The sequence below is a fragment of the Mus musculus genome, chromosome 9 (genome assembly GCF_000001635.26).
Source record: "Mus musculus strain C57BL/6J chromosome 9, GRCm38.p6 C57BL/6J".
Taxonomy (NCBI): Eukaryota; Metazoa; Chordata; class Mammalia; order Rodentia; family Muridae; genus Mus; species Mus musculus.
The window spans coordinates 122,966,992-122,991,490 of NC_000075.6; the positions used below are offsets into that span (position 1 = coordinate 122,966,992).

Sequence of the window (24,499 nt, forward strand, 5' to 3'; positions counted from 1 at the left end):
AAGTACAGTTTACAAGAGCATTCACAAACTTCTAAGTGAAGTGCCACAAGGCCTTTACAGGGTCACTATAAGGTTTTCATTATTTCCCTGTACCTTTCTTGTACACATCAGTCTTCTGTTAGTTCCTTTGTTCTCTGGGGCATACTTAATGTCTATACCTTCTGTATCATTTTGTTGGTCTATTTGCGAGTGGGTTACAGTGTACTCCAGGCTGACCTTGAACTTGCAGCAGCCCTTTTGCCTTGGTTGCTTGTGTCCAGGAATTACCAGTGCATATCACCATTCTCAGCTACACCTTTTCTTTTCCGTTTGGTAACTGGGTTTCACTAGCTGGCCTCAAACTTGCAGTGATCCATCTGCCTGTGCCTTGAATGCTGGGATTAAAGGCGTTTGCTACACACTACTTCCCAGCTTCCTCTCTCTCAAAAACAATAACAATGAACATCAAAACAAGCAAAAGACCAAACCTTTAAGTTCATTTATGTTACCCAGCTATTCCTGGGCATAGGGCCTGCCCTTGAGTGTGGTGGATATACCCAGTAACATTCCTTTGGAGAAAACTGATTTTCTCGTTGTCAGTATCAGTTGCAAATAGCTTCTTGGTTAGGGATGGGACTCCATGTCCACTTCTCCCTTCTCATTGCTGGGACCCTGTTTACCTTGAACCTGTCTAGACCTTTTCTAGCTATAAATACTGCTATAGTTGTCTGTAGGAAAAACAAACTTGTATCCAGTGTAACTAGTCAGCTCACTGTCTACTCAGAAATGAAAGGTAGGTGGGAGCTTTTCAGAGGGTGCTTGTTGGCAGCTGGCGTGTAGCTCTTTGCATTTGACATCAGTGAGTATAGTTAGCAGGCAGGTGTGAAGAGGAATAGAAGGTGCTAACACAGCTGTTGCAGCCACTGGTAGTAGGATCCTTAACTCTGCAAGTGAACAGCTTTGTGTGTAGTTTTAGGAAATTGGGATTCCTTAGTGCTTGGCAGAAGCTGGTGTTGCAGCTACCAAGTAGGCCACATACTGGGATTCTTCAGGTCTTCTCTTGTATGTTATATACAAGGCTTCACAAGGTGTGAGAATTTCTCCCCATCAACTATTAAGTAATTATTAGTAATTATATAGTAACTATGTCCCCTAATGCAGTTCATTCCTCAGATCCTGTAGGTTTAAGGCCTGGTCCCCAAGGCAGACTGCCTTCCCCACTGCAGGTACTAATTGTAAGCTCAGTTTGTGGCCCATGTTGCAAAGCCTACAGCTATAGACTGGGTTCCCACAACCCTGTCCTTAGGTTTGATTAATTTGCTATAAATCAATGGGGATCCTTACCCCTTTGGGGTTGCATATCAGGTATTTACAATTCATAACAACAAAATTACAGTCATGAAGTAGCAACAAACTAATTTTATGGTTGGGGTAGCCACAACATGAGGAATTGAATTAAAGGGTTTCACCTACCTCCTCAGGTGACGCTCCCCACCTACCTTTCATTTCTGAGACGACAGTGAGCTGATTAGTTACACTGGATACAAGTTTGTTTTTCCTACAGGCAACTATAGCAGTATTTATAGCTAGAAAAGGTCTAGACAGGTTCAAGGTTAACAGGGTCCCAGCAATGAGAAGGGAGAAGTGGACATGGAGTCCCATTCCTAACCAAGCATTAGGGAGATTGAGAACCATTGTTATGGAGGTTCACAGGACTCAGGGAAACTTGTTTACCATAATGGCTTCTCCTGAAAGATTACAAATAAACAGCATGTAATAGCATTACTTGAACACTGAAAAATACCTGAAAATAGTTTAAAGGGACAAGGACTTATTTTGGCCCCTTGTTTCAGTGTATGGGTGGCCAGCTCCATTGGACGGTGAGACAAAAAATTAGGGTAGAGGTGGTAGAATATAGTTAATGCTGATGGTGGCCAGGAATGGAAACAGAAGGCCTGTGCTGGTGTACCTTCTCCCCATTGCATCCATCTTCTGGACCTATAGGATCATACCACCAACATCCAGAGCACCTTTTCTTATGTAGTTAATTATCCTTGGCAGTGTCCTTGAAGACAAACCTAAAGTGTGCTTTGGATTACTAAACAACTAGGTCTTTTCTCTATCCAAGCTGTCACAACTGTCACACAGCCAGATGAAAAGATAATAGAGACAGGATTGTTAGAATCTGGAAAAGAGATTTTTGTCTCTGTAGGTGTAATCTGCCACCCTCCTATGACATAAGTGTGTTCTTGTTCACCTCATGGAAACACCCATGAGTTTTATTCCGCTATTCACAAGCTCTCATAGCCCAGCTGATATATATATATATATGTATATGTATATGTATATGTATGTATACACACACACACACACACACATATATAATGTGAGTGCGGGTTTGTGCACATGTATTTAGGTGCTTACAGGTGCCAGAGAAGGGCCCTGAATTCCCCTGGAGCTGAGGTTACAGACAGTTGTAGGCCACCTGTATGGGTGCTGGAAGCTCTGGTCCTCAGGAAAAACAATGTCTTAGTTAGGGTTACTATTGCTAATATCATAACCAAAAGCATGTTGGGGGAAGAAAGGGTTTATTTTGCTTATATTTCCACATTACTGTTCATTATCAAAGGAAGTCAAGAGAGAAACTCAAACAGAGCAGGAATCTGGAGGCAGGAGCTGATGAAGAAGCCATGGAGGGCTGCTTACTGGCTTGCTCAATGGGCTTTCTTACAGAACACTGGACCACCCACTTAGGGGTGGCCCTACCCAAAGTAGGCTGAACTTTTCCACAGTAATCACTAAGAAATTGCCCTACAGGCTTGCCTGATATTTTGGGGGCATTTTCTCAATTGAGGTTCTCCTCAGGTGACGCTAGCTTGTGTCAAGTTGATATAAAATCTAGCTAGCACAAAGAGCAGGTACTCTTAACTGCTGACCCAGCTTTTTTGTTGGGGTGTAGCTTGTTTTGGGAATGAATGTAAAGCAGACTGTGGGTGACCAACTTTACCTTCAGTGTCTCTTCTCTCCCTGAGGTTGGGATGTGAGGTCCCTGAGCATGTGGCTAGTTCTGCTGGCATCCTCATCTTGTCATTATTCTAATCATGGCTTCATTAGTATCATGCAATTTTGAATAGGTTTGTTGTAAACAGTCTTTCTCCTTTATGCTCTGAACTCTTCTGGGGCTGCTTCAGGGATTAGGGACACAGGTAAAAAACAAAACAAAACCTTTTTTTAAAATTTATTTATTTTTTAAGTTTTCTTTTCTTTTTTTTTTTTTAATATTTATTTTATGTATATGAGAATACTGTTGCTGTCTTCAGGCACACCGGAAGAGGGAGTTGGATTTCATTACAGATGGTTATGAGCCACCATGTGGTTGCTGGGAATTGAGCTCAGATCCTCTGGAAGAACAATCAGTGCTCTTAACTGCTGAGCCATCTCTTCAGCCCAGGCAAACATTCTTGAGGAAAGGATACTCTTACCACCCTACTCACTTAGGAAATAACAGAGGATACAGAACTTGGGAGGTAGGGACTGTGAGGATACATCAGTGTAAATATCAGAAGCTGGAGATAGTATTCCTAACAGTTCTTACATACTTCTCCTTTCCTACTTGTAACAGCATAGAGAAACCACTCTGCATTGCTCTGTCTTCTAGGAATCCATGATGTCATTACTCTGTGCTTCTTAGTACTATGGCTTTCACTGTCCAATTAAGAAGTAGTAGCGCCGGGCATGGTGGAGCACGCCTTTAATCCCAGCACTCGGGAGGCAGAGGCAGGTGCATCTCTGAGTTCGAGGCCAGCCTGGTCTACAAAGTGAGCTCCAGGACAGCCAGGGCTACACAGAGAAACCCTGTCTGGAAAAACCAAAAAACCAAAAAGTAGTAGCAAATCCTAATTTTTAGCACTTAATGTATGTTTGATGTACAATTATAAGTGCTTTATCTGCAGACTTTCAGTTCTTCCCAACAACTCTCTAGTTATTGACATTATTGTTCCATTTTGTAGTTGAAAATTCTGAAGCTTAGGACAGTATGGGTCTCTGTCTTATTTCTCTTGTTATGAAGAGACATGATGAAGGCAATTTATAAAATGAAGAGCTAATCAGGGCTTACAATTTTAGAGGGTTAGTCCTTGCCTATCATGGCAGGGAGTGTGACAACAGGCAGACAAGTATGGTGCTAGCACAGTGGCTGAGAGCTTACATCTGATCTACAAGCAGAAGGCCTACAGAGTGAGCTAACTGGGAATGGTGTGAGTTTTTGAAACTTCAAAGCCCATCCCCACTACCACACCTCCTTTGACAAGGCCACATCTAATCCTTTCAAACCGTTCCACTAACTGCAGACCTATCATTCAAACATGCGAGCCCAGTCTCATTCAAACCATCACAGTCTATGAAAACAAAAGTATAAAAACAGAGTAGTTATGTCAGTACCTGACAGTAGAGAGATGTTAAGCTTTGCATGGGGATAAATTTCTCTGTCAGACCACACCTATGTTTTAGAATTGGGTTGGTGGTTTTTCCTTCAGTCTCAATGACAGTTTTATTATTGTGTCTTTCACAGATGTAAATGTAACTTGCTTGAAACAGAACTAGGAAGTTGATTATGCCATATATTATTTTATTCCTGTATAAACTGCCTTTTAATATTGCCATTTTGAAGGATTCTCAGAATAAAAGGTTTTTGTTTTATTCTTTCCTTTTTTTCTCAGGACCATCAGACTCTGATAATTTTTCTCATAATCTGAGAGGAATAATTCCACGAAGTTTTGAATATTTGTTTTCCTTAATTGATCGTGAAAAAGAAAAGGTAAAGCTTACTGTAAAAACAAAATGTTGGTGTGCTGGAGAGATGGCTCAGCTGTAAAGAGCATCAGCTGTTCCTCCAGAGGACCTGCATTCAATTCCAGCACTCACATGGCAAAAGCAGCTCCTAACTGTCTGTAACTCCCATCCCAGGGATCTGATATCCTCTCCTAACCTCTGGGCACCAGACATGCACATGGTGCACAGGCATATATGCAGGCAAAACACACATACACATAAATTTAAAACAAAAACATCAATAGGCCTGGGGTTTGAATCCCCAGCACTGCAAAAACTGAGTGTGCTGGTATACACCTGTGATTCTATTACAATGGGGGTGGGGATAGGAGGATCAGAATTTCAAGGTCACCAGAAGTTCAGAGTCATCCTAATCTATAGAGTTCAAGGCTAGCCTGATTGCAAGTCTACAGAAGAGAGTGGAAGCTTCTGGGCCTCTCCAAGATTTTTATGAGAGAAACTATATAGAAAAATCTCAACTGGGGGAGGGTGTTTATCGGAGGGGAAACCCGGAAAGGGGATAACATTTGAAATGTAAACTATCCAATTTAAAAAAAAAAAATCTCAATCAAGGAAAATAGAGTGTGGTGATTTAAATGAGAAATGTACCCCATAGTCTCAGGCATTTACATTCTTGGTCCCCGCTTGGTTGCACTTTTCAGGAAGGCTTTGGAGTTATGGCCTTGTTGGGAGGAATACGTCATTGGAGGCAAGCTTTGTAGAAAGTCTCAAGTTTACTCTCTTCTTCCTGCTTGTGTTTTGCAATTTGAGCCCTCAGTTTCTGGTCTTAGCATCCTGTTCCTTTTCCTTAGCAGCTGCTCCCTTTCTGCCATCATGGCCTCTAACCCTGTGGAATCATAAGCCCTTCCTTCTATAAGTTGTCGTGACTGTGGGTTTTATCAGAGCAACAGTAAAGTAACTAATACATAGAAAACACTGAAAGTCCCATCCTCTAGCTGTGCTCAAGCTTAAAGGTGTCCATAAGTCCTCATGATGGACATTAATGATGGACCCATCCTTGTTTGTTTGCAGAACTTGCTTGCATCCCATTATCATCTTGTTCCATATGGGTTATGACTTCATCATTCTAAATCTTTGAGCCAGAGTGAGCGGGGTCTACCAGAGTGAGCAGAGGTCCTAAATTCCCAACAACTCGATGAAAGCTCACAACTATCTGTACAGCTACAGTGTATACTTATATACATAAAATAAATAGATCTTTAAAAAAAGAACCTTTAATTTTAATATTTTCAAATCCTATTTTTAATGATGGTTCTTAAATGCTTTAACCTCTTTTGTAGCCTACCACCCACCAGAGGTAGTGGAAAAGAAAGGATACAGGGGAAGTTGACCGTTTAAAAAGGTTCTTTGGAGCAACTCTCATCTGTATTGTCTGGAAACTGGCAGTTCAGTTCACAGGTTAGCAGCAGCAGCTCAATCCACTTGCAAACACTTCACTTCCTGGACATCAGCAGGCCAGTTTGGTAGAGTTGGGATAGCAGAGAGGAGTCAGCAGTAGTGGCGCTACCAGGCAGAGCCAGCCAGGCCTCAGCCTCGAGGGCCAGGGCTAACAGCAGCACCAAGAGCCAGCCAGGCCTCAGCCTCGAGGGCCAGGGCTAACAGCAGCACCAAGAGAAGTTCTGGGTTGTGCCTCTCTCAGCAAAGCAGAGATCTGCGAATACTCAAGACCAACAACCATTGCACAGCTAACTCTATAAGCAAGCCTAGCTCAGTCTCCATCACTGTCTTGTCTGTTGAGTCCTATTTATACCTCCAAATATCACGTCTCCTCCATGGGTCTTGCCTCAGAACATGTCTCAGAATGTGCGTTTGACATCACTGCCAATCAGCCAGAGTCTGGGGAAGTGGCAAGAAACTGTAGCACACCACCAGAAGTTTTTTGGTGTGTTTCTCTCTATGGATTCCCGAGAAATTGAGCTCAACTCCGCAATGTAAGGCAGTGCAGTACATGTGTGTTGTTAGCAAAGAATACTTCATCACATGTCCTTTCACGTGCTTGCTTTAGCAGAACATCCTGCGTCTGCTTCATGAGTCTGCCTTAGTCTTTCACCTGTATCCACTTCAGGAAAACATTCCTTCATGTGTTTGCCCCATCTAAAGAACCTTAAATTTTTACTTCAAGAACCCTTGTTCTGGAGCTGGAGAGATGGCTCAGTGGTAAAGAGCACTGTCTGCTCTTCCAAAGGTCCAAAGTTCAATTCCCAGCAACCACATGGTGGCTCACAACCATCTGTAAAGGGATCTGATGTTCTCCTCTGGTGTATCTGGAAATAGCTACAGTGTACTCATATAAATAAAATAATTAAAAAAAAAAAAGAACCCAGCCATCATTGGGAAGAGAGGCCCCTTGGTCTTGCAAACTTTATATACACCAGTACAGGGGAACGCCAGGGCCAAGAAGTGGGAGTGGGTGGGTAGGGGAGCAGGGCGGGGAGGAGGGTATAGGGGACTTTAAGGATAGCATTTGAAATGTAAATGAAGAAAATATCTAATAAAAAATTGAAAAAAAAAAGAACCATTGTTCTTATGTGCTTTACATACTTGTATATCAAAGAAATTGGTATATAGCACCAGCTCACCATTTACTCCTTGGCAGAAATGTGCCTAACATAGCAGGTAGACTTAGTGTTTGACAGTAAAATAATTAAAGTTAGCACCATGTATTTCTATGGCTAAAATTTTTTTAGAGTGGGATAGTAATGGTACATGCCTTTAATCCCATGTGGAAGGCAGAGGCAGGCATATCTCTAAGATCAAGGCCAGCCTGATCTACAGAGAGTTCCAGGACAGCCAGGACTACACAGAGAAACCCTGTCTTTAAAACAACAACAACAAAAAAAAAACTCTTTTTTTTTAATGAATATTGGGGTCTTTGTCAGCATGTATGTCTGTGTACCATGGGCATATCTGGTACCCAAGGAGGCCAGAAGAGCATGCGAGATCCCTGGGGACTGGAGTTACAGATGTTTATGAGCCTCTATGTGTGTACTGAGACTCTAATGAGGATCCTCTGAAGAAGAGTCAAGTGTCTTATGTACTAGCTATCTCTCCAGCCTTCGACGTGGGTTTTTTGTTTTTTAAAGTAAGGTTTTCTTTAATGAGTGTTTTACCTGTATGTAAGAAGATCATATGTACATATGCACATTGTAGATGCCAGAGAAGGGCAACAGACCTGGACATGGTGTTGTTAGCTCCTATGTGGGGGCTGAAAACCAAGGCCAAGATTTTTATAAGAGCACCAAGTGTTTTTACCCACTGAACTATCCCTCCATCCCCAAATTTCTAGTTTTTTAGGATGAATTATTTTCAGTCTTTTAAAGAACATGAATCTTACATCAAGTAAAACTATCTGGACCAATGATATGGTTCAATGGATAAAGGTGCTTGTCACCAAGCTTGACAAACTGATCAAGATCCCTTGGGACCCAAATGGCAGAAGGTGGTAACTGACTCCCAGGCGTTGTCTTCAGCTCTACACATATGTTTCACATATGAGTATGTTTATACATACAAACAGTAAATAAATGTTAAAAGTCAAAGCTTTATGAGGCAGTACAATATGGAGAGCGGTGGAAACTTAGTTGAATTGCTCTGCTCCTGTTGCTGTGAGCAGGCTCTTTGGAGCCTCTCCAAAGAGGTGGGTACCCCCACTCCTGGGGTTGCAGTGATGATACTTAAAAATTCAATAATGTTTTGGAATTAGTTTTCCAGATTATTTTCACTGACTTTTTCGATGTTTTACATTATACTAAAGGACAATAGGAAAGTATACCTGAAATAGCTCATGGAAAATGAATGGCTAAAAGCAGCGTGCTTTTCTTTGACAGGCTGGAGCTGGGAAGAGTTTCCTTTGTAAGTGCTCCTTTATTGAGGTCTACAATGAGCAGATATATGACCTCCTGGACTCGGCGTCAGTCGGACTGTATTTGAGAGAGCACATAAAGAAGGGAGTCTTTGTGGTCGGTGCAGTGGAGCAGGCGGTGACCTCAGCTGCCGAGACCTACCAGGTACCCTGCCAGGAGATACGTTTGATGTTCAGGCAATAAACATGCTATGAAGGTATCCTCATCTCAAAGAGTCAAGGTTGAGATGCTAAAAAGGTTTCATAAAGGCATAGCAAAACAAAAAGTATTCAAATGTTAATTAAATATTCAAAGAATGTGGTTCTATAGCTTTTGGAATCTGTCCTGTGTCTAAGAGACATTTTTTAAGCTATATAAATATATAATTGACCTCATAGTAAATATATTTATTTTAATAGTATGAAAAGGAAGCATAAAGTACTGTTGAAGAACTATAAGTAATTTGAGTAATATCAATTTTATGGGGAATTAGGTCAGTGGTATAGAGGTTGACTAGTAGTCAAAGGCCATTTGCTTAGTCTACAACACTGACAAGTGATTTCAGTGTTATACTGTTTCATTAATAGTGTTTTAATATCTAGCATTGTAGCCTTTGATGTAACTTTCCTGGGTTCTCTGTTACCCTTATTGCTAGTGTGTTCTCCAAGTTGTGTTTCGCAGGTCGTCAGCATCAGCTACAGGTCTGTTAGGAATCTTAGCTGAGGCCAAGGATGGCAGTACACTCCTTTAGTCCCTGCAGTGTGAGGAAGAGGCAGGTGGGTCTGCTGGATACCCAGTTGGAGGCCAGACTGATTTAAACAGAGTTGCCAGTTAGTAAGGGCTATATAGAGAGTCCTTGTCACAAGCCACCACTACCCTCCCCTCTCCCAAAAAACCCCACAACATTGCCTAAGGCTTGACATTCCCAGCATCTGTCCAAAGTAATGCCTCATTTCAATCCTTACTTGATGTTGACTCACAATATAGACTTCAGTAACATCCCAAGGTGATGGGGGAAATATATATAGTAGATATTCCACTCTGTGAGGTCAGTGCACACATGCTCTTTGGTTTCTCTGTAGCTCTGGGTACCCTAGAACTTACTTTGTGAATCAGGCCTCATCTTGACAGAGATTTGCCTGCTTCTGCCTCTGCCTCCCAGTGCTGCGATTGAAAGCTTGCATCACTGTACCTTGCTCCCACATTGCTTATTTTTAAATACAGAAGCAGACCTTTTTTTTTGAAAGAATATTTATTTATTTTATATGAGTACACTGTAGCTGTCTTCAGACACACTAGAAGAGGCATCAGATCCCATTACAGATGGCTGTTAGCCACCATGTGGTTGCTGGGAATTGAACTCGGGCCTTCTGGAAGAGCAATCAGTGCTCTTAACTACTGAGCCATCTCTCCAGCCCCCAGAAGCAGAAATTTTTTATAGTCACACCTTGTATATAGTAGACTCAGAGTTTGAACTCTGGTTTGTCTGAGAGCCTGTGATCTAAACCTTGATACTTTTTCTTGTCTGAATGGAAAGAAAAATTCTTTGCAGGGAGAAAGCTGCCAAAACATTAGACTAAAGATGATTTGAGATTTCTTTTTGGCTTAGAATTTTTATTATCTAAGCTAAAGCATGGGATTCACGTCTACAGTCACAGTACTTGGGAGGTGAAGCAGCAGGATCAAAGCCAGCTTGAGTTATGTGGTGAGCTCCAGGCCAAACTGGCAACACTGACTCTTTCTATGACATGAAGAGGGAAAGAAGAAAATTGTTTGATATTATTCTTTATAGGTCTACCAATTTTGGTATCTAAATATATACTTCTTAGAACTTGTGATTATGCCGGGCGTGGTGGCGCACGCCTTTTATCCCAGCACTCAGAGGCAGAGGCAGGCGGATTTCTGAGTTCGAGGCCAGCCTGGTCTACAAAGTGAGCTCCAGGACAGCCAGGGCTAAACAGAGAAACCCTGTTTTGAAAAACCAAAAAAAAAAAAAAAGAACTTGTGATTACATAAATTCTCACAAAGCTAGATAACAATGGAAAGGCCCCTGTTCTATATGGAAACTACTCTGTTGTGGATAATTACCTATGTGTTATTATTTTCTCTCATGTCATGTTTTGAATCTGCCTTGGGTACCTATTGTGGCTTCGTGTAACCGTCTCCTTTTCCCAAGGTCTTATCTAGAGGCTGGAGGAACAGACGTGTAGCATCAACATCTATGAACAGAGAGTCTTCTAGATCCCATGCAGTCTTTACCATCACAATAGAATCAATGGAGAAGAGCAGCGAGACCGTGAACATCCGGACCTCCTTACTCAACCTGGTGGACTTAGCAGGATCTGAGAGGCAAAAAGACACCCATGCAGAAGGGATGAGGCTGAAGGTAGGTGCAGTGACGGCCTTCTTACTTAGTGTGAACTGCTACTGAAAAGTCAGTGCTGCCCCAAGTACAGAGAAGACTTTAGAAGAAATAAGAGTTGTTCCTACTAAGAAGGAGCAAAGATTTTATGAGATTATGGCAGTAAGCAGAAATGGGTAGGAGTCTATCCCTGTCAGGAGCAAGAGTGGCTACTTTTGGCCATGAGGGAACAAAGAAAGGATCTGTGGAGTAGACCTTTGGGAGGATGGATGTCTTTAATAGTAGTTGTCTCATAGAAACCAGGGTTTGGTTCTGGGAAGAGGAACAGAGAATACCTACCCTGCAGAGTGATAGCTCAAGGTTTGTTGGGCCTTGTAAAGCAACTATGCATTAAGTATTTCAGTGTGCATCAGTCGATTGATCAGTTATAGAGCAAGAAAGCCCAGGTCAATTAGGACTATGAGTTCCAGGCCACATTTGTTCTCAGCTTTCTATTCCCTGGAAAACATTTAAAAGTTTGGAGCATTCGTGTGGTTTCCTGTAGAAGGACTATATTATAAACAAGTAGATCTATTACTACTACTCCTGAATCTACTCTCTGAATTTTACTTCTTCTACAGAATCAAATGTGGCATAGCATTCTCTCTCTCTATTGGTCAGCAGCAGCAGCTAGCTGGAGCTCCAGAAAGCAAGAGACGTTACTGACTAGAATGTAGATTCTGATCTACTCCTGCCAGAATCAGAGGGGAGGAGCTAACAAGAAAGGAGAGCTATCATGTATAGTGGGAAGGCACATAGCCTGAGCTATGAGCAGTGGGAAAGAAATTGATTGTGCTGTGTACTGTAGTATATATCTAAGTGTTGACTGAAATATGTACAAGTTATGCAGTTGAGGAATGTGACCTAAGAGAGGTGAGTCAGCTGTGGAAGAGAGCTTCGAGCCTGCTGAGCTTACAGTCAGCAGAAGGCTCATGGCTCTGTCAAGAGAGAAACGTGCTGTACAGGTTCTCCTTGACTTCTAGTGGTGTTGCCTCCAAAGACATCTGGTTAGGCTGAAACATCATAAACCAGAAGTGCGTTCGATATATCTAACCTGACAAACTTACCAGTCAGTAAGGTCTCATGCTTTCTGGAGCTCCAGCTTGCTGCTGCTGCTGACCAGTAGTGAGAGAGAATGCTATGCCACATTTGATCCTGTGGAAGAAATAGAACTCAGGTCCCAAGCAGTTTGTAGTGCACTGGGACTTTTACAGCACTCTGCAGTTAGAGTGCACACGACACAGGAAGAGGGATGACTGAGCTTACTGTTCTTGCTTACAAGTTGACTTTAACTTTGACTCTCCTTTGCTTTCCATCCCAGGTTGTCGTCTTGCTACTTAAATTTTAGCTCAGAACAACCAAAGAGTGACGTTGCACCTACTTTTGCTTTCCCCTAATTCCTTAGGAGGCAGGTAACATAAACCGATCGCTGAGCTGCCTGGGCCAAGTCATCACTGCCCTTGTTGATGTGGGTAATGGAAAACAGAGGCATATCTGCTACAGAGACTCCAAACTTACCTTCTTACTTCGGGTAAAGCTGATCACTGGTTCCTGCCACCTTTGCATTATGGTTACTGGGACTGACAGTGGAAGTGTTTCTGAGTCTTTATTATTTTCTGAAAAATATCTTAGGATTTACAGTCTAAAAACATACACCATTGATGTCATTAAACAGGACTCCCTTGGTGGCAATGCCAAAACAGCTATAATTGCAAATGTTCATCCAGGATCCAGGTGTTTTGGAGAAACACTGTCAACACTTAATTTTGCTCAAAGAGCCAAGCTGATTAAAAACAAGGTAAAAGTGCACCTCTAGCATTGTATTTTGCATTTATTCATCTATTTGTTTGTTTGTTTGTTTGCTTGCTTGCTTATTTATTTATTTATATTAGGGCTATATATCACAGGGTAATCATAAAGTTGGCAGACCTCCTGCCTCAGCCACCTGAGTTTTGGGAGTAAGGCAAGCAGCACCATACCCTGTTCATGCTTTGCAGCCTTATGCATGGCATTTGAAACTCCAGGTTTGTCGTGTGGTTGTTATGGTTTTGCTGTCTGCTTGTTTTTAAGGCAATTTTCCTTTTGTTGTTGGATGGGAGAGTAATAAGCCTAAACTATACAAGCAGAGTTGGTATGTTTTTCGTGCATGCACGTCAGTTTGCATACATGTGCCTGCCCTGAACCCATATGTAATATATATGGTAGCAAAGAATAATGCTATGAAAGTCACTTCATAATAATGAAATTTGCCTTTTAAGTTGTGTACATCTCTGCATATTCCTCATTTTATTTTATATCAAGTCATCTCTTTAATAGTGGTATACACCTCCAGTCAGGAAGCTTTTCTTGTAAAGTACTAGTTGATAAACCACTTAATGCTTCTTGTACCATATGGTTCATTTCAATTACTCAGGTCTGTCTTTGCTATAAGAAAGCAGTCATAGACAGTATGTGAACAATAGCATTGGCGGTGTGTCCACTGTTAGCATTTTGTCTAAGCTCCACCCCACAGTTGTCTGGCAACAGCCAGGTATACCTGACTCAGTCAGTATAAAAGGGGCTGCTTGCTCCCTTTGCTCTCTCTTGCCTTCTTGCGTTTGCTCTGTCCTCTCTCCCCTTCCCCATCTCTCCTCATTTCCCTCCCCCATTTTCCTCCCCTCTGTCTCTCCACATGCTTGTGGCTGGCAGCCCTCCTCCTCCTCCTCCTCCTCCTCCTCTTCCTCTTCCTCTTCCTCCTCCTCCTCCTCCTTCTCCTCCTCCTCCTCCTCCTCCTCCTCCTTCTCTCTCTCTCTCCCCCCTCCCTCCCTCCCTCCCTCCCTCCCTCTCTCCCTCTCTCCTCCCCTTCCAGCTCCCCTCCCCATGCCCTGAATAAACTCTATTCTATACTATATCATCCTGTGGCTGGTCCCTCAGGGGTAAGGGACGCCTCAGCATGGGCCCACAGAGGCACCCCTCCCCCACCCCTGACTGCACATCCACCAGGCACATTCCTTCTCTCTTCATTTTTATAAAACACAGCACCCATCAAAGCAAAGTCCATATTTGCCAATACATAGCACTTTACCAATACCTAGTACATACTGTCAGAAGACCAACAAGAGTTGATTTCAGACAAAACAACTGTGCCAAGAATTGGTAGATTCATTCTTTCCTTTTTAAAGGGAAAAACTGGGCATCTTATACCCAGTTCATTTAGCAGAATGAAGCAGACCACATTGTTCCTCCCACTGGATAAGTGAGAACAACATAGGTCTCATCTTTTCCTTCTTTTTTTTGGGTACCATCCACTGTTTACATGAATGTTAACAATATGAAGAGGAAACATCAGGAGAACTTCCTGGCTTAGTCTTGGCTTACCAGAAGGCTTTCAAGAGTAGAACCATGTTAATGATTACACTTACAGTGTCACTGATATAATAGTGATGTCAGAATGCCTCATAATGAGGCTGGCCATATGAATCAGAAGCAATTGGAAAGTACTTTTAAACATATGAACAACAAAACTAACATCTTTGTACTACCTGCTCCCAATGGTAAGTCCTGTTCAGCCTGTCAACCTGTGAATGGGAAAGATCAACTGTTAATATTTCCAGGTGGGCAGGCTGAACTTAAGAACACAGAGGACTTGGTTTGTCACAGGAGGTTTTTCCTCACTGAAATAGTTCAGTATTTCATAGCTAGGCCTCTGGTCTGACTGGTGCTTAGCTGTTGTTGTTTGTTATTACCCTTAATAAACTTTACCTTTCATTGTTTTTGCTTTTTGTTTTTAGACAGGATTTCTGTGTGTAGCCTTGACTGTCCTTAGAGCTCACTAGGTAGACCAGGCTGATCTAGCCACGAACTCACAGAGATCCTCCTGTCTCTGCCTTCTGAGTACTAAGACTAAAAGCATACACCACCACCGCCCAGCAATAAACAATTTTTAAAGCAGCTTTAGATTTATAGCAAAATTGAACAATAAGTACGTAATGATTCCATATCATCCCTGTCTCCTCCACGTGTGCCATGTCTACTACTCGCATCCCTTGCCACAGTGATGCCTTTGGTGGCCTTTTTTTGTTGTTGTTTTGTTGTTGCTGTTGTTGTTTTTTGCTTTTTAAGAGGTTGTTTTAAACAGGGCATCTTTAAGAAATGGAAGACACCATTTATTTATCATGGTGATAGCATTTGTTTGAAACCATTTAAATAATAACATTATTTTAAGAAAGTGAAGATAACATTTATTACTGTGATAGAACAGAAATGAACTCTGAAATCAATCCCTGCTTACAGGCCAGCTATAGAAACATAAAGTGGCTCTCACTGAAGAGGGTCGTTGTCAGAAGCCATCCAGGAAAGGCTGTGGCAAGCAAGTGAGGTTTTTTTCGAGATGGCCCACCATTTTGCATGGCTATGATGGGTGCACTCTGAGAGACAAGGTCCTCAGAGACTTCATCCCAGTATTGCTTCTCACTGCTGATCTGTCTTTCCTGTCACTATTACATAGCCTAATGATTTCTGAGCATTAGCCCACCTTATTGGGCAAATTTCCTGCAAAACAACATGAAGATGAACTTTCAAGAATTAATGCTAGATGAATTAATTATAGCATTCTTGATTTGATTCAAATAATTTTAAGAAGAAAGTTTAAGGAGATGTTCTTAGTTGTTTTTCCAGAGTGATATAATAAAGAATCAAGAATAGGATGTGCTCCCTTCTTATAGAATAGTAAGTAAAGGCTGCATAATAAGGAGTACAATAAGCTTTCATAATTGCACTAGAAGAGAAATAGGCTTGAGACAGATTTGTGATCAAAGGAAAATATTTATTCTAGGTCAGGTCTAAGGATGGGGCCACAGGTGTGCACTATGATTAAGCAAGGCTATTTGCAGCTGTTGCTTTGAACTTATAATGAGCTTATAGAATGATGAAACACTGCTTTGAACTTACTATGAACATCCTTCTGTTACTCCCCTTTTGTATAACATTTCATCTATGAGGTAATGTTATAAAGAACTTTTGTCTCAGAAGATATAAAAATGCCAGAGAGAAGTAGAATGTGGCTTTTGGGGCTCTGCCACATCCACCATATATATATATGTATGTATGTATGTATGTATGTATGTATATGTGTGTGTATACATATATATGTGTGTCTGTCTGTCTGTACATAGTACATGTGTGGGTATATGTGTATGTATATAAGTATGCATGAACAGTTGTGGAATTGATGAAATAGGTCGGGTCTGGCCAAAGTGTTTATTTGTATGTGACTATATAGTGTGTGTGCCTGACTTTCTTCCTTTTTCCTTCCTTTTCTTTTCTCTCTGACTTGCAGAGAGTTGACAAAGTCCTAGCCTCTTAACTGGCCATAGAGGTGCCCTTGAGCCAGAGAGAAAAGAGCTCAGATAACTAAGCTTTTTTTTTTTTAATCCCCTGCTTCAATCAGTTGTTAAATTGCCAGAAGCCAGAGGCTTTTGGCCACAGAATAGCAAAGAGTTAAAGAAGGTAGAAATTGCCAAAGGTAAAGCAGCTTTGGCCACAATCACCACCTCCATCCATCCCTCATGTCAGCTGCCTTCCTCAGTTCCTGGATGCTGGGGTTGGCCCCTGGGAGGTGGTTTCTGCTCTGTTGGGGATTGTGAGACAAGTGGACCATGCCACCAGACAAAAGAACTGGTAAGGTTGAAACAGGTTTAACAGCCTGGAGAATCTCAGAATTGAGAATGGTGGCATGGAGCCAGCTCTCTGCTAAGCTATACCTGTCCTGGAACATGTAACCATGATACCCCACTGAGAAGACCATGACAGTTGGTCACGTAGCATAAGAACCAGGAGGTCTCTGTGCTAATGAGGTATCTGGATAGGACTTATGTGTTTAGGCAATGAGCTTTCCTTCCTGGGCATTCTTCCCTGTAAAAGGTATTTCATCCCTGGTTCACCCTGAGTAAGACATAATTCACATCTACCATAAAATAAAGCAGCTTGTACAAGCAATGACCGTCTCCCTCATCAGGAATCATCAAATGGGAGAGGCCATGCCTATGTCTCCTGGAGAGTCTGACCTGTCCAGGAGTCAGCCATCCCCTTCCTGCCTAACGTGTAGGCGAAGCACAGACCCCTGCCCCCTTTCTCAACTCCCTGAGGTCCCTAGTGGTGTCTGGGTACACAGGAGATTGTAAACCATGGCATTTGTCCCAGATTGCGATATTTCTTGTCCAGAAGAACATAGGCTGGGAACCCTTATCACGGACTGTGTTCTGCCTCCCCTGAGCAGCTTGCCAGCGGTGCTCCCAGCACCCCTGCAGCAAGGAGGAAGGTACACAGCCTGACAGAATTGTGCCCTTTTAAGCCAGAGTTTTTCACCAAAGGCTGATGGACAGAGGGGAAATAGCCTTGTTGAGGTGTTTGTTTGAAAGAGGATACATGGTTCTTAAATCAGGATGATACACTCAGATCTGAAGGTGACCTGGCCTAAGATAGGACTGATTGAGTGGAGAGGATGAGTGGGAGGAGGGGATGGCAAGAGGAAGAGGGCAGCTCTGCTGCTTGGGCTCTGACCGGTGTTGTATAGGCACAGGAAGAAGGAGCTTGCTGCCCACTTCAGCATGCTGCTTTAGTGGCTGGTTTGCTGTTGGTCAGATTGATGGATAGTTTTGTTTGGTTTTCCACGTTCCCGCTCATACCGAACAAATGAAAAACAGGATTGTATAACTTGAAAGGTGCTCTTTCAGTGCTTTATTAATTCTTGTCTAGGCTGTGGTAAATGAAGACACCCAAGGAAATGTCAGCCAACTGCAAGCTGAAGTGAAAAGGCTCAAAGAACAACTGTCTCAATTTACTTCTGGGCAGATAACACCAGAAAGCTTATTGGCCAGAGGTAGGTTGAACTCATTGTCCTTCTCTCTTGGAAAGACTTCATGGGAATGTTATGTCAAGAACTCCTACTGTTAGATAGATGGATGGTCAGCATACAGTGAGGCTTCCCACATTTCTCACACCCACTCTCCTTCTTTCATACGTGTGAAATCAGACACACGTATTGTGTGAATACGCTTTGTGTGAATCAGACAGCATCTGAGGTGCAGTGAGAAGGAGATTCATAATGATTTTGAGTAATTCCTCTCCTAATAAGTGCTAAAAAGAAACAAATAAATTTCATTAGGTCACAGCAAACATTCTGCCTTAGCATATAATCAACATATGTTTGGGATTGAACAGGAAATGTTTCTTCAAAAATAGTTTGTAGGATTGAGAGTCATAAAATGTAAAAGCAGCAACAAAAAACAAACAAAAACAGAACTGGGGCTAGGAATGTGTCTTGGTAGTAGACACATTGCCTGGCCTATGTGAGGCACTAGGTGTGGTTTCCAGTAATATACAAAACCAAACCAACAAACAACAAACAACAGCATGTATTAGACTGAGCATAGTCTATAACCTGACTCCCAGAATTCAGGAAGCTGATGCAAGATCTAGAACTAGCCACCCTCTAACTGTTAGACAGCCTAGTCTTTCTGTAGAGTGGCTGACTGAGACAGTGTCAATAAATAAGTTTTCATTGGCACACATGGGTCTCCTCCTTGTTCCTTATAGACTCATTTCTAGCTCTGGTGTTTCATGCTTATAAGTCCAGCATTTGGGAGAATTGCAGCAGAATTGCCTTAAGTTTGATACCAACCTAGGCTACAATTTTTAAAAATAATTTATATATTTTATATACATTGATGTTTTGACTGCATGTATGTCTGTGTGATGGTGTTGGATTCCCTGGAACAGGAGTTATAGACAGATGCCATGTTGGCACTGGGAAGTAATCCCAGTCCTTTGGAAAAGCAGACAGTGCTCTTAACCACTGAGCCATCTCTCCAGCCCCAGCTGCAGTTTTAAAAACAAACCATTTCTGTTTCTTTCACCAAATATGTTTGTGCTAAGTAAATACAGAGAAATGTCTTGTTTTCTTCATAGAACAGCAATTTGCTAAGTAAGTTAATGTGAGATTGCTAATCAGTCATGACATTCTGTTTCTTAGGATAGTTGGTAGGAATAAAGACTGTTGTAGTTTTGAAAAATGAGCATATTTCTTCTTTTCCCCTTTTAGATAAAGAGAAGACTAATTACATAGAATATTTCCTGGAAGCAATGTTATTCTTTAAGAAATCTGAACAGGAAAAAAAGGTAGGAAATTGAATTAGGAAACGGGATTCAGAACATCTTGTACTTTAGTGTTGTGGTTGATTTTCATTACTTCAGTGAGTGAAACATAGTAACAGGTGTAAAACGAAAAGGCTTTCAAAAGTCTTGCCTTTGAGTTTAGACTTAGTACTCTGATGGGTTCATGAGAATGTAGGGAAACTGAATAATTTTTCATGTCTAACTGAATCCTGAATTTCTTAAGTCTCTAATAGAAAAAATTACCCAACTAGAAGATCTCACCCTCAAAAAGGAAAAATTTATTCAGTCTAATAAAATGATTGTGAAGTTCCGGGAGGACCAAATCATGCGTCTAGAGAGGCTCCATAAGGAGGGTCGAGGAAGCTTCCTGCCGGAGGAGCAGGATCGCCTGCTGTCAGAGCTGCGGGATGAGGTCCAGACGCTTCGAGAGCACGTGAGTGCAGCCTACCTCTGTGTTTCTAGGAGGGAGCTTTACAGTGTGACTAGTGTTCACCATCTAAAGTGTGTACAGAGTGTTCACCAGTAATTCGTTCTGTAATACAGTGGAAAGACAGCGCTTTAAGTCAGTTTGACTGGTAGTATACGCTGCATTTCTTTTCCCCTTTCCCAAGTATGAAGCTGAAGACAAAAAAGTAGGCCAGCAATTCGTACTTTGCCCATGGACCTGTGCTCTGCAGCAGTTCTACCAGACAGTCTCAGGACAGTGGAGCATTTGAAGTTCTTGTTTTTTTCTTTTTTCTAGAGAGAGTGAGTAGGTAAATTTGAAAACTAAAATAATCTTTTTTGTATCCAGTATGTTTAATACATGTCCAGTCAGTAGGACATTTTTACTTCCGTTTATTTTGTATACTTTTCTACATTTTGCTAGTTAATGTATTTTAGAGGGCAATTCAGTCTTAGTAGTCAGAAATTTTTCTACTCTCCCCCCTCTTTTTAAAGATTTATTTATTTGTATTTAATGTGTATGGGTGTTTTGCTTTATGTATAATCTGTGCGTGCCTGGTGCCCAAGGAAGCCAGTAGAGAGCGTTGGATCTCCTGGAACTAGGGTTACAGCTTTGTGGGTACTGGGAGTTAAACCCAAGTTCTCTGAAAAAGCAGTCAGTGTTCTTAACTGCTGAGCCATTTCTCCATCCACTTTATCACATCCATCCTTCCATCCTTCCTTTTCTCCTTTCTTCCTTCTTTCTTTCTTTCTTTCTTTCTTTCTTTCTTTCTTCCTTCCTTCCTCCCTCCCTCCCTCCCTCCTCTCCTTCTCTTCCTTCCTTCCTTTCTTCCTTTCTTCCTTTCTTCCTTTCTGTGCTGAGGATCAAATCCAGAGCCTTTTTCATGCTAGGGTCTTGCTATGTCTCTGAGTTACATCCTCAAGTATGTTAATTTAGCTATGTTCTTGTGTGAAGAGTTACACACTTGTGGCTGGGTGTCCTATATGGCTTGGGTGGAAGTTGCAAGCAAAGTAACAAACACATTTTGATATACCCACCACTGCCAAGTCCCTTTCTATGAAGACTGTAGCAGAGTACAAGCAGGATTGCTATGTCCTAGAATTTCTGAATGGCTTTCAGAGAGACCAATTCACTTAGGAAAATGTGTAAATGCATGAAGTATGCAACTTCTCAATGTCACAGGTGGAGCACCATCCTAGACTTGCAAAGTATGCTATGGAAAACCATTCCCTCAGGGAAGAGAATAGAAGACTGAAGTTACTAGCACCCGTAAAAAGAGCCCATGAAATCGATGCCCAGTCTATTGCAAGACTAGAAAAAGCTTTCGCTGAAGTGTCTAGCACAGAGACAAATGACAAAGGTAAGAAATGATTGTTGTGAAAAGGGGCTGGAGCAATGACTTCAATACTTAAAAGCCTGCCTTGCCTGCTCTTCCAGAGGACCCAAGTTCAATTCCCAGCACCCATGTCAGAGTTCCATTTTGATAAAGGATCTAATGCTCTTTTTCTGGTTTCCTTGGGTACCAGGCATACATGTGGTGCATAGACATACATGCAGGAAAAAATACCTATGCACAAAGGACAAAAATAAATCTAAAGAATTAATCTGTAGGACAGGAAAGATAATTTCAGTAAGGTGCTTGCTTATATAAACATGAGGCCCTGAGTTTCTAGAACTCTAATTAAAAAGGTAGACTTGTACTTGTAATCCTAGCCCTGGGGAACTGGGGAGACTTTGACAGGTTGATCCTGGGATTCTCTGGCTGATCAGCCCAGTCTATTCGCCAATCAGGTGGATCCTAAGGAAAAACCCCTGAGGCTAGTTTCTGGCCTTCGAGTAAATCGTGTACACCACAAATACCCAGAGAAAGAGGAAGGAACAGTTATATCAGGTGTGCATGTGCTGCACACCTGAAGTCCAAGCACTTAGTAGGCTGAGGAATAGTCATTTTTGGGATAACCTAGACTATGAAATGAGGCCCACTCCCACCTCAGGAAAGAAACCAAAAAGAAAAAGAATTCAAAGCAGAGCTAGCTAGGTGGTTTAGTGCAGCATGCTGTTCTTTCAAAGGTCTTGAGTCTGGTTCCCCACACGTGTTAGGTAGGCAGCTCACATCTCTTGTAACTCCAGCTTCAGGGGCTCCAACACTACTGATCTTTTGGGGCACCTGCACTCACATGCATACACCTATACACAGGCATTCACATACATAATTTTTAATAATTATTATTTTTTTTTAATTCAGAGCCACCAAAACAGAAAACAAAAAAACTATCCCAAAGAAGAAAAAGAAACATTTGCAGTATCTTATGGTTAGCCTTTTTAACCTGGTGGGCTAATTTATTGCAATTGTATGTATTTTTTTATGAAATAAGTTATTTTTATTTATTGTATTTTATTTATATGAGTACACTGTAATTGTCTTTAGACACATCAGAAGAAGGCATCAGATCCCATTACAGATAGTGTGAGCCATCATGTGGTTGCTGGGAATTGAACTTAGGGCCTCTGGAAGATCAGTCAGTGCTCTTAACTGCTGAGCCATTTCTCCAGCCTTTTCTGTATTTCTTTATATTTTAAAAATAATTTTTAAAGATTTTTTTCCCTACATCACAAGATAATAAGTTGTTCAGCTAATTGCTATACCAAGGAAAGGACTGTTATATCTTTTTTTTAGTGATACTTTTTTTTTTTGGTAAAAGATTTATTCAGATATTTTTATATATGATCTTAGTCAAAAAGCTGAAAGTGATAGATATCAATTTTTATCCTGCGTATTAGTTTTTCGTTGCTGTGACAGACTATCTGAAAAAAGAAATCATCTTGCAGGGTGATTTGTTTGGTTTAAGGTTTCAGAGGGGTTTGGTCCATACTTTGCCAGCTCCATTACGCTCATGTCTGTGGTTAGCAGAAGTTTATATCAGGTAACACCAGAGCTTCTCAGCTCACAGATGAGAAAGTGGGGAGAACAGTGGGGTAGGACTCCTTCAGAGCACACGCCTCTGACTTGCTTCTTCTTCATCTTCCCGACAGCCCAGGAGCCTGTAAATCCATCAGGGTTAAGCACAGGCCAGAATCACCACGAGGACAGCCCCACTGCACATAAGCATGCAGGGACATTTAAATCCAAATCATAATGGGAATTTTCATGTTTACAGTATAGGACATTTCAAGTTTTTTACTACTCAAACATAAATAGTTGAAGTATTTGTCAGTTTGGCTAATGTCAGTCCAATGTGAGAGATGTCCATGGGTCAAATTCAGGTTTCACTAGTGTTTGGTTCTGGTATTGGATTATGCTCTGTAGTGATACATTATTTTCATAATTATTATATGAAAAGTGCCTTGGATGGTACTAAGTCTAAAGCTCTGGGGGGATGGTGTAGCACTTGCTGCTGCGAGTTCTCTGAGATTTGGTAACGTTCGGTTTGCTCCATTCTGAGGCAGCATTTACTGCTCCTTCCTTTATCTCCCTCATACAAGACAGGGCCTCTGTGTCACTGTGGCTGTCCTGGAACTCACACAGATCTGCCTGCCTCAAGGCTGCACTACCGCTGTTTAGCTCTTTGTTTCTTTTTAAGTTAAGAAAATTCTAATGTTTATTCTGAATTGTTTGCCTCTTTCCTTTTTTATTTTATTTCCTTTTGTGGTACTGGGGATCAAATTCAAGGTTGGGTTTCAGATGCTAAGCAGCCACTCTGCCACTGAACTCTTCCCCAGTCCCTTCTCAGTCACTCTGTGTTTCCCATCTATCCGTCCTCCCATACATCTGTTTCTTGATTTCTTTTCAAGGCAGGGTTTCTCTGTGTAGCCCTGGCTGTCCTGGAAGTCACTCTAGTCCAGGCTGGCTTTGAACTCAAGGATCTGCCTGCCTCTGCCTCCGAGTGCTGCTTTGGTTTGATGTTGTTTGCTTTTGTTTTGTCTTGCCTTTTACATTTTCTAAGCCTTCTATTATTCAATTGTGAATTAGTTAAAAAAAAAAAAAGATTCACAATATTTGGAGAAACTCGATTTTATATGCAAAATTAAAATTATCCTTGTTAATCAGTTTTTTCTTCAAAATTATTGTTCACAATGGCTACCCACATCAATTTTCACAAGTTCAGCTGTGCCAGTGTTCTCCATCTAGCACCAAGCATGGTGCTCAGTAGTGTCCATTAGCTCTTCATCCTAGGGAACAGTGTTCCCTTAACTACACTTCTCCCTCCTGTGGTCTTTGCTCCTTGAACACAACTCTCACTGACCTCTGGGTACACTGTCACCCAGAGTGTCCTGTGAATCTGTGTCCTCACATTTCTCACACTCGCCCTCCTGTCCATTTCTTTCTTATCCTCGTGTCTCAGATTGTACCTGGAGGAGAGCTTGGAAAAGTGTCTTGTCATTTCTGTCTTTCAAAGACTGGAGTGGTTTCCTTCTTAACAGGTCTGCAAGGATTTTCTCCCAAAGCACTAAAAGAATCAAGTTTCTTCACAAACACCGAGAAGTTAAAAGCACAACTCCTGCAAATTCAGACAGAACTGAATAATTCAAAGCAAGAATATGAAGAATTCAAAGAATTAACTCGGTAAAGTGTAAATACACATGCTCACCTGTTTTCCTAATATTTTAATGTTAATGATAGATAACTTGGCATGTTACTTTAAATATGAACCTTTCTAGCAACTAATTTGTTTTGTTCTATGGAAACACTTTTTTTCTTGTATCTCTCTTCACTATATATAGCTGACAGTAGATCATGCAGATATTTATATATCTGCAGTAGACCATGCAGATGTTTTATCCAGTGCTCATTTGCTGAGTGTCAATTGATATTGCTGAGTAAGTTCA

At 41.5% G+C, this 24,499-nt stretch overlaps 1 protein-coding gene across 1 annotated transcript in view; it reads left to right on the forward strand.

The window, feature by feature from the left end:
* Kif15 (kinesin family member 15) overlaps nt 1–24,499 on the forward strand; it is a 67,653-nt gene that overhangs the window by 15,911 nt on the left and 27,243 nt on the right. The window contains exons 6-15 of the mRNA NM_010620.1: nt 4,698–4,795; nt 8,658–8,837; nt 10,849–11,058; nt 12,479–12,604; nt 12,749–12,871; nt 17,809–17,932; nt 19,154–19,230; nt 19,451–19,660; nt 20,855–21,032; nt 24,095–24,236. Coding sequence (NP_034750.1) covers nt 4,698–4,795; nt 8,658–8,837; nt 10,849–11,058; nt 12,479–12,604; nt 12,749–12,871; nt 17,809–17,932; nt 19,154–19,230; nt 19,451–19,660; nt 20,855–21,032; nt 24,095–24,236 — 1,468 coding nt within the window. The remainder of the gene's footprint in view (nt 1–4,697; nt 4,796–8,657; nt 8,838–10,848; nt 11,059–12,478; nt 12,605–12,748; nt 12,872–17,808; nt 17,933–19,153; nt 19,231–19,450; nt 19,661–20,854; nt 21,033–24,094; nt 24,237–24,499) is intronic.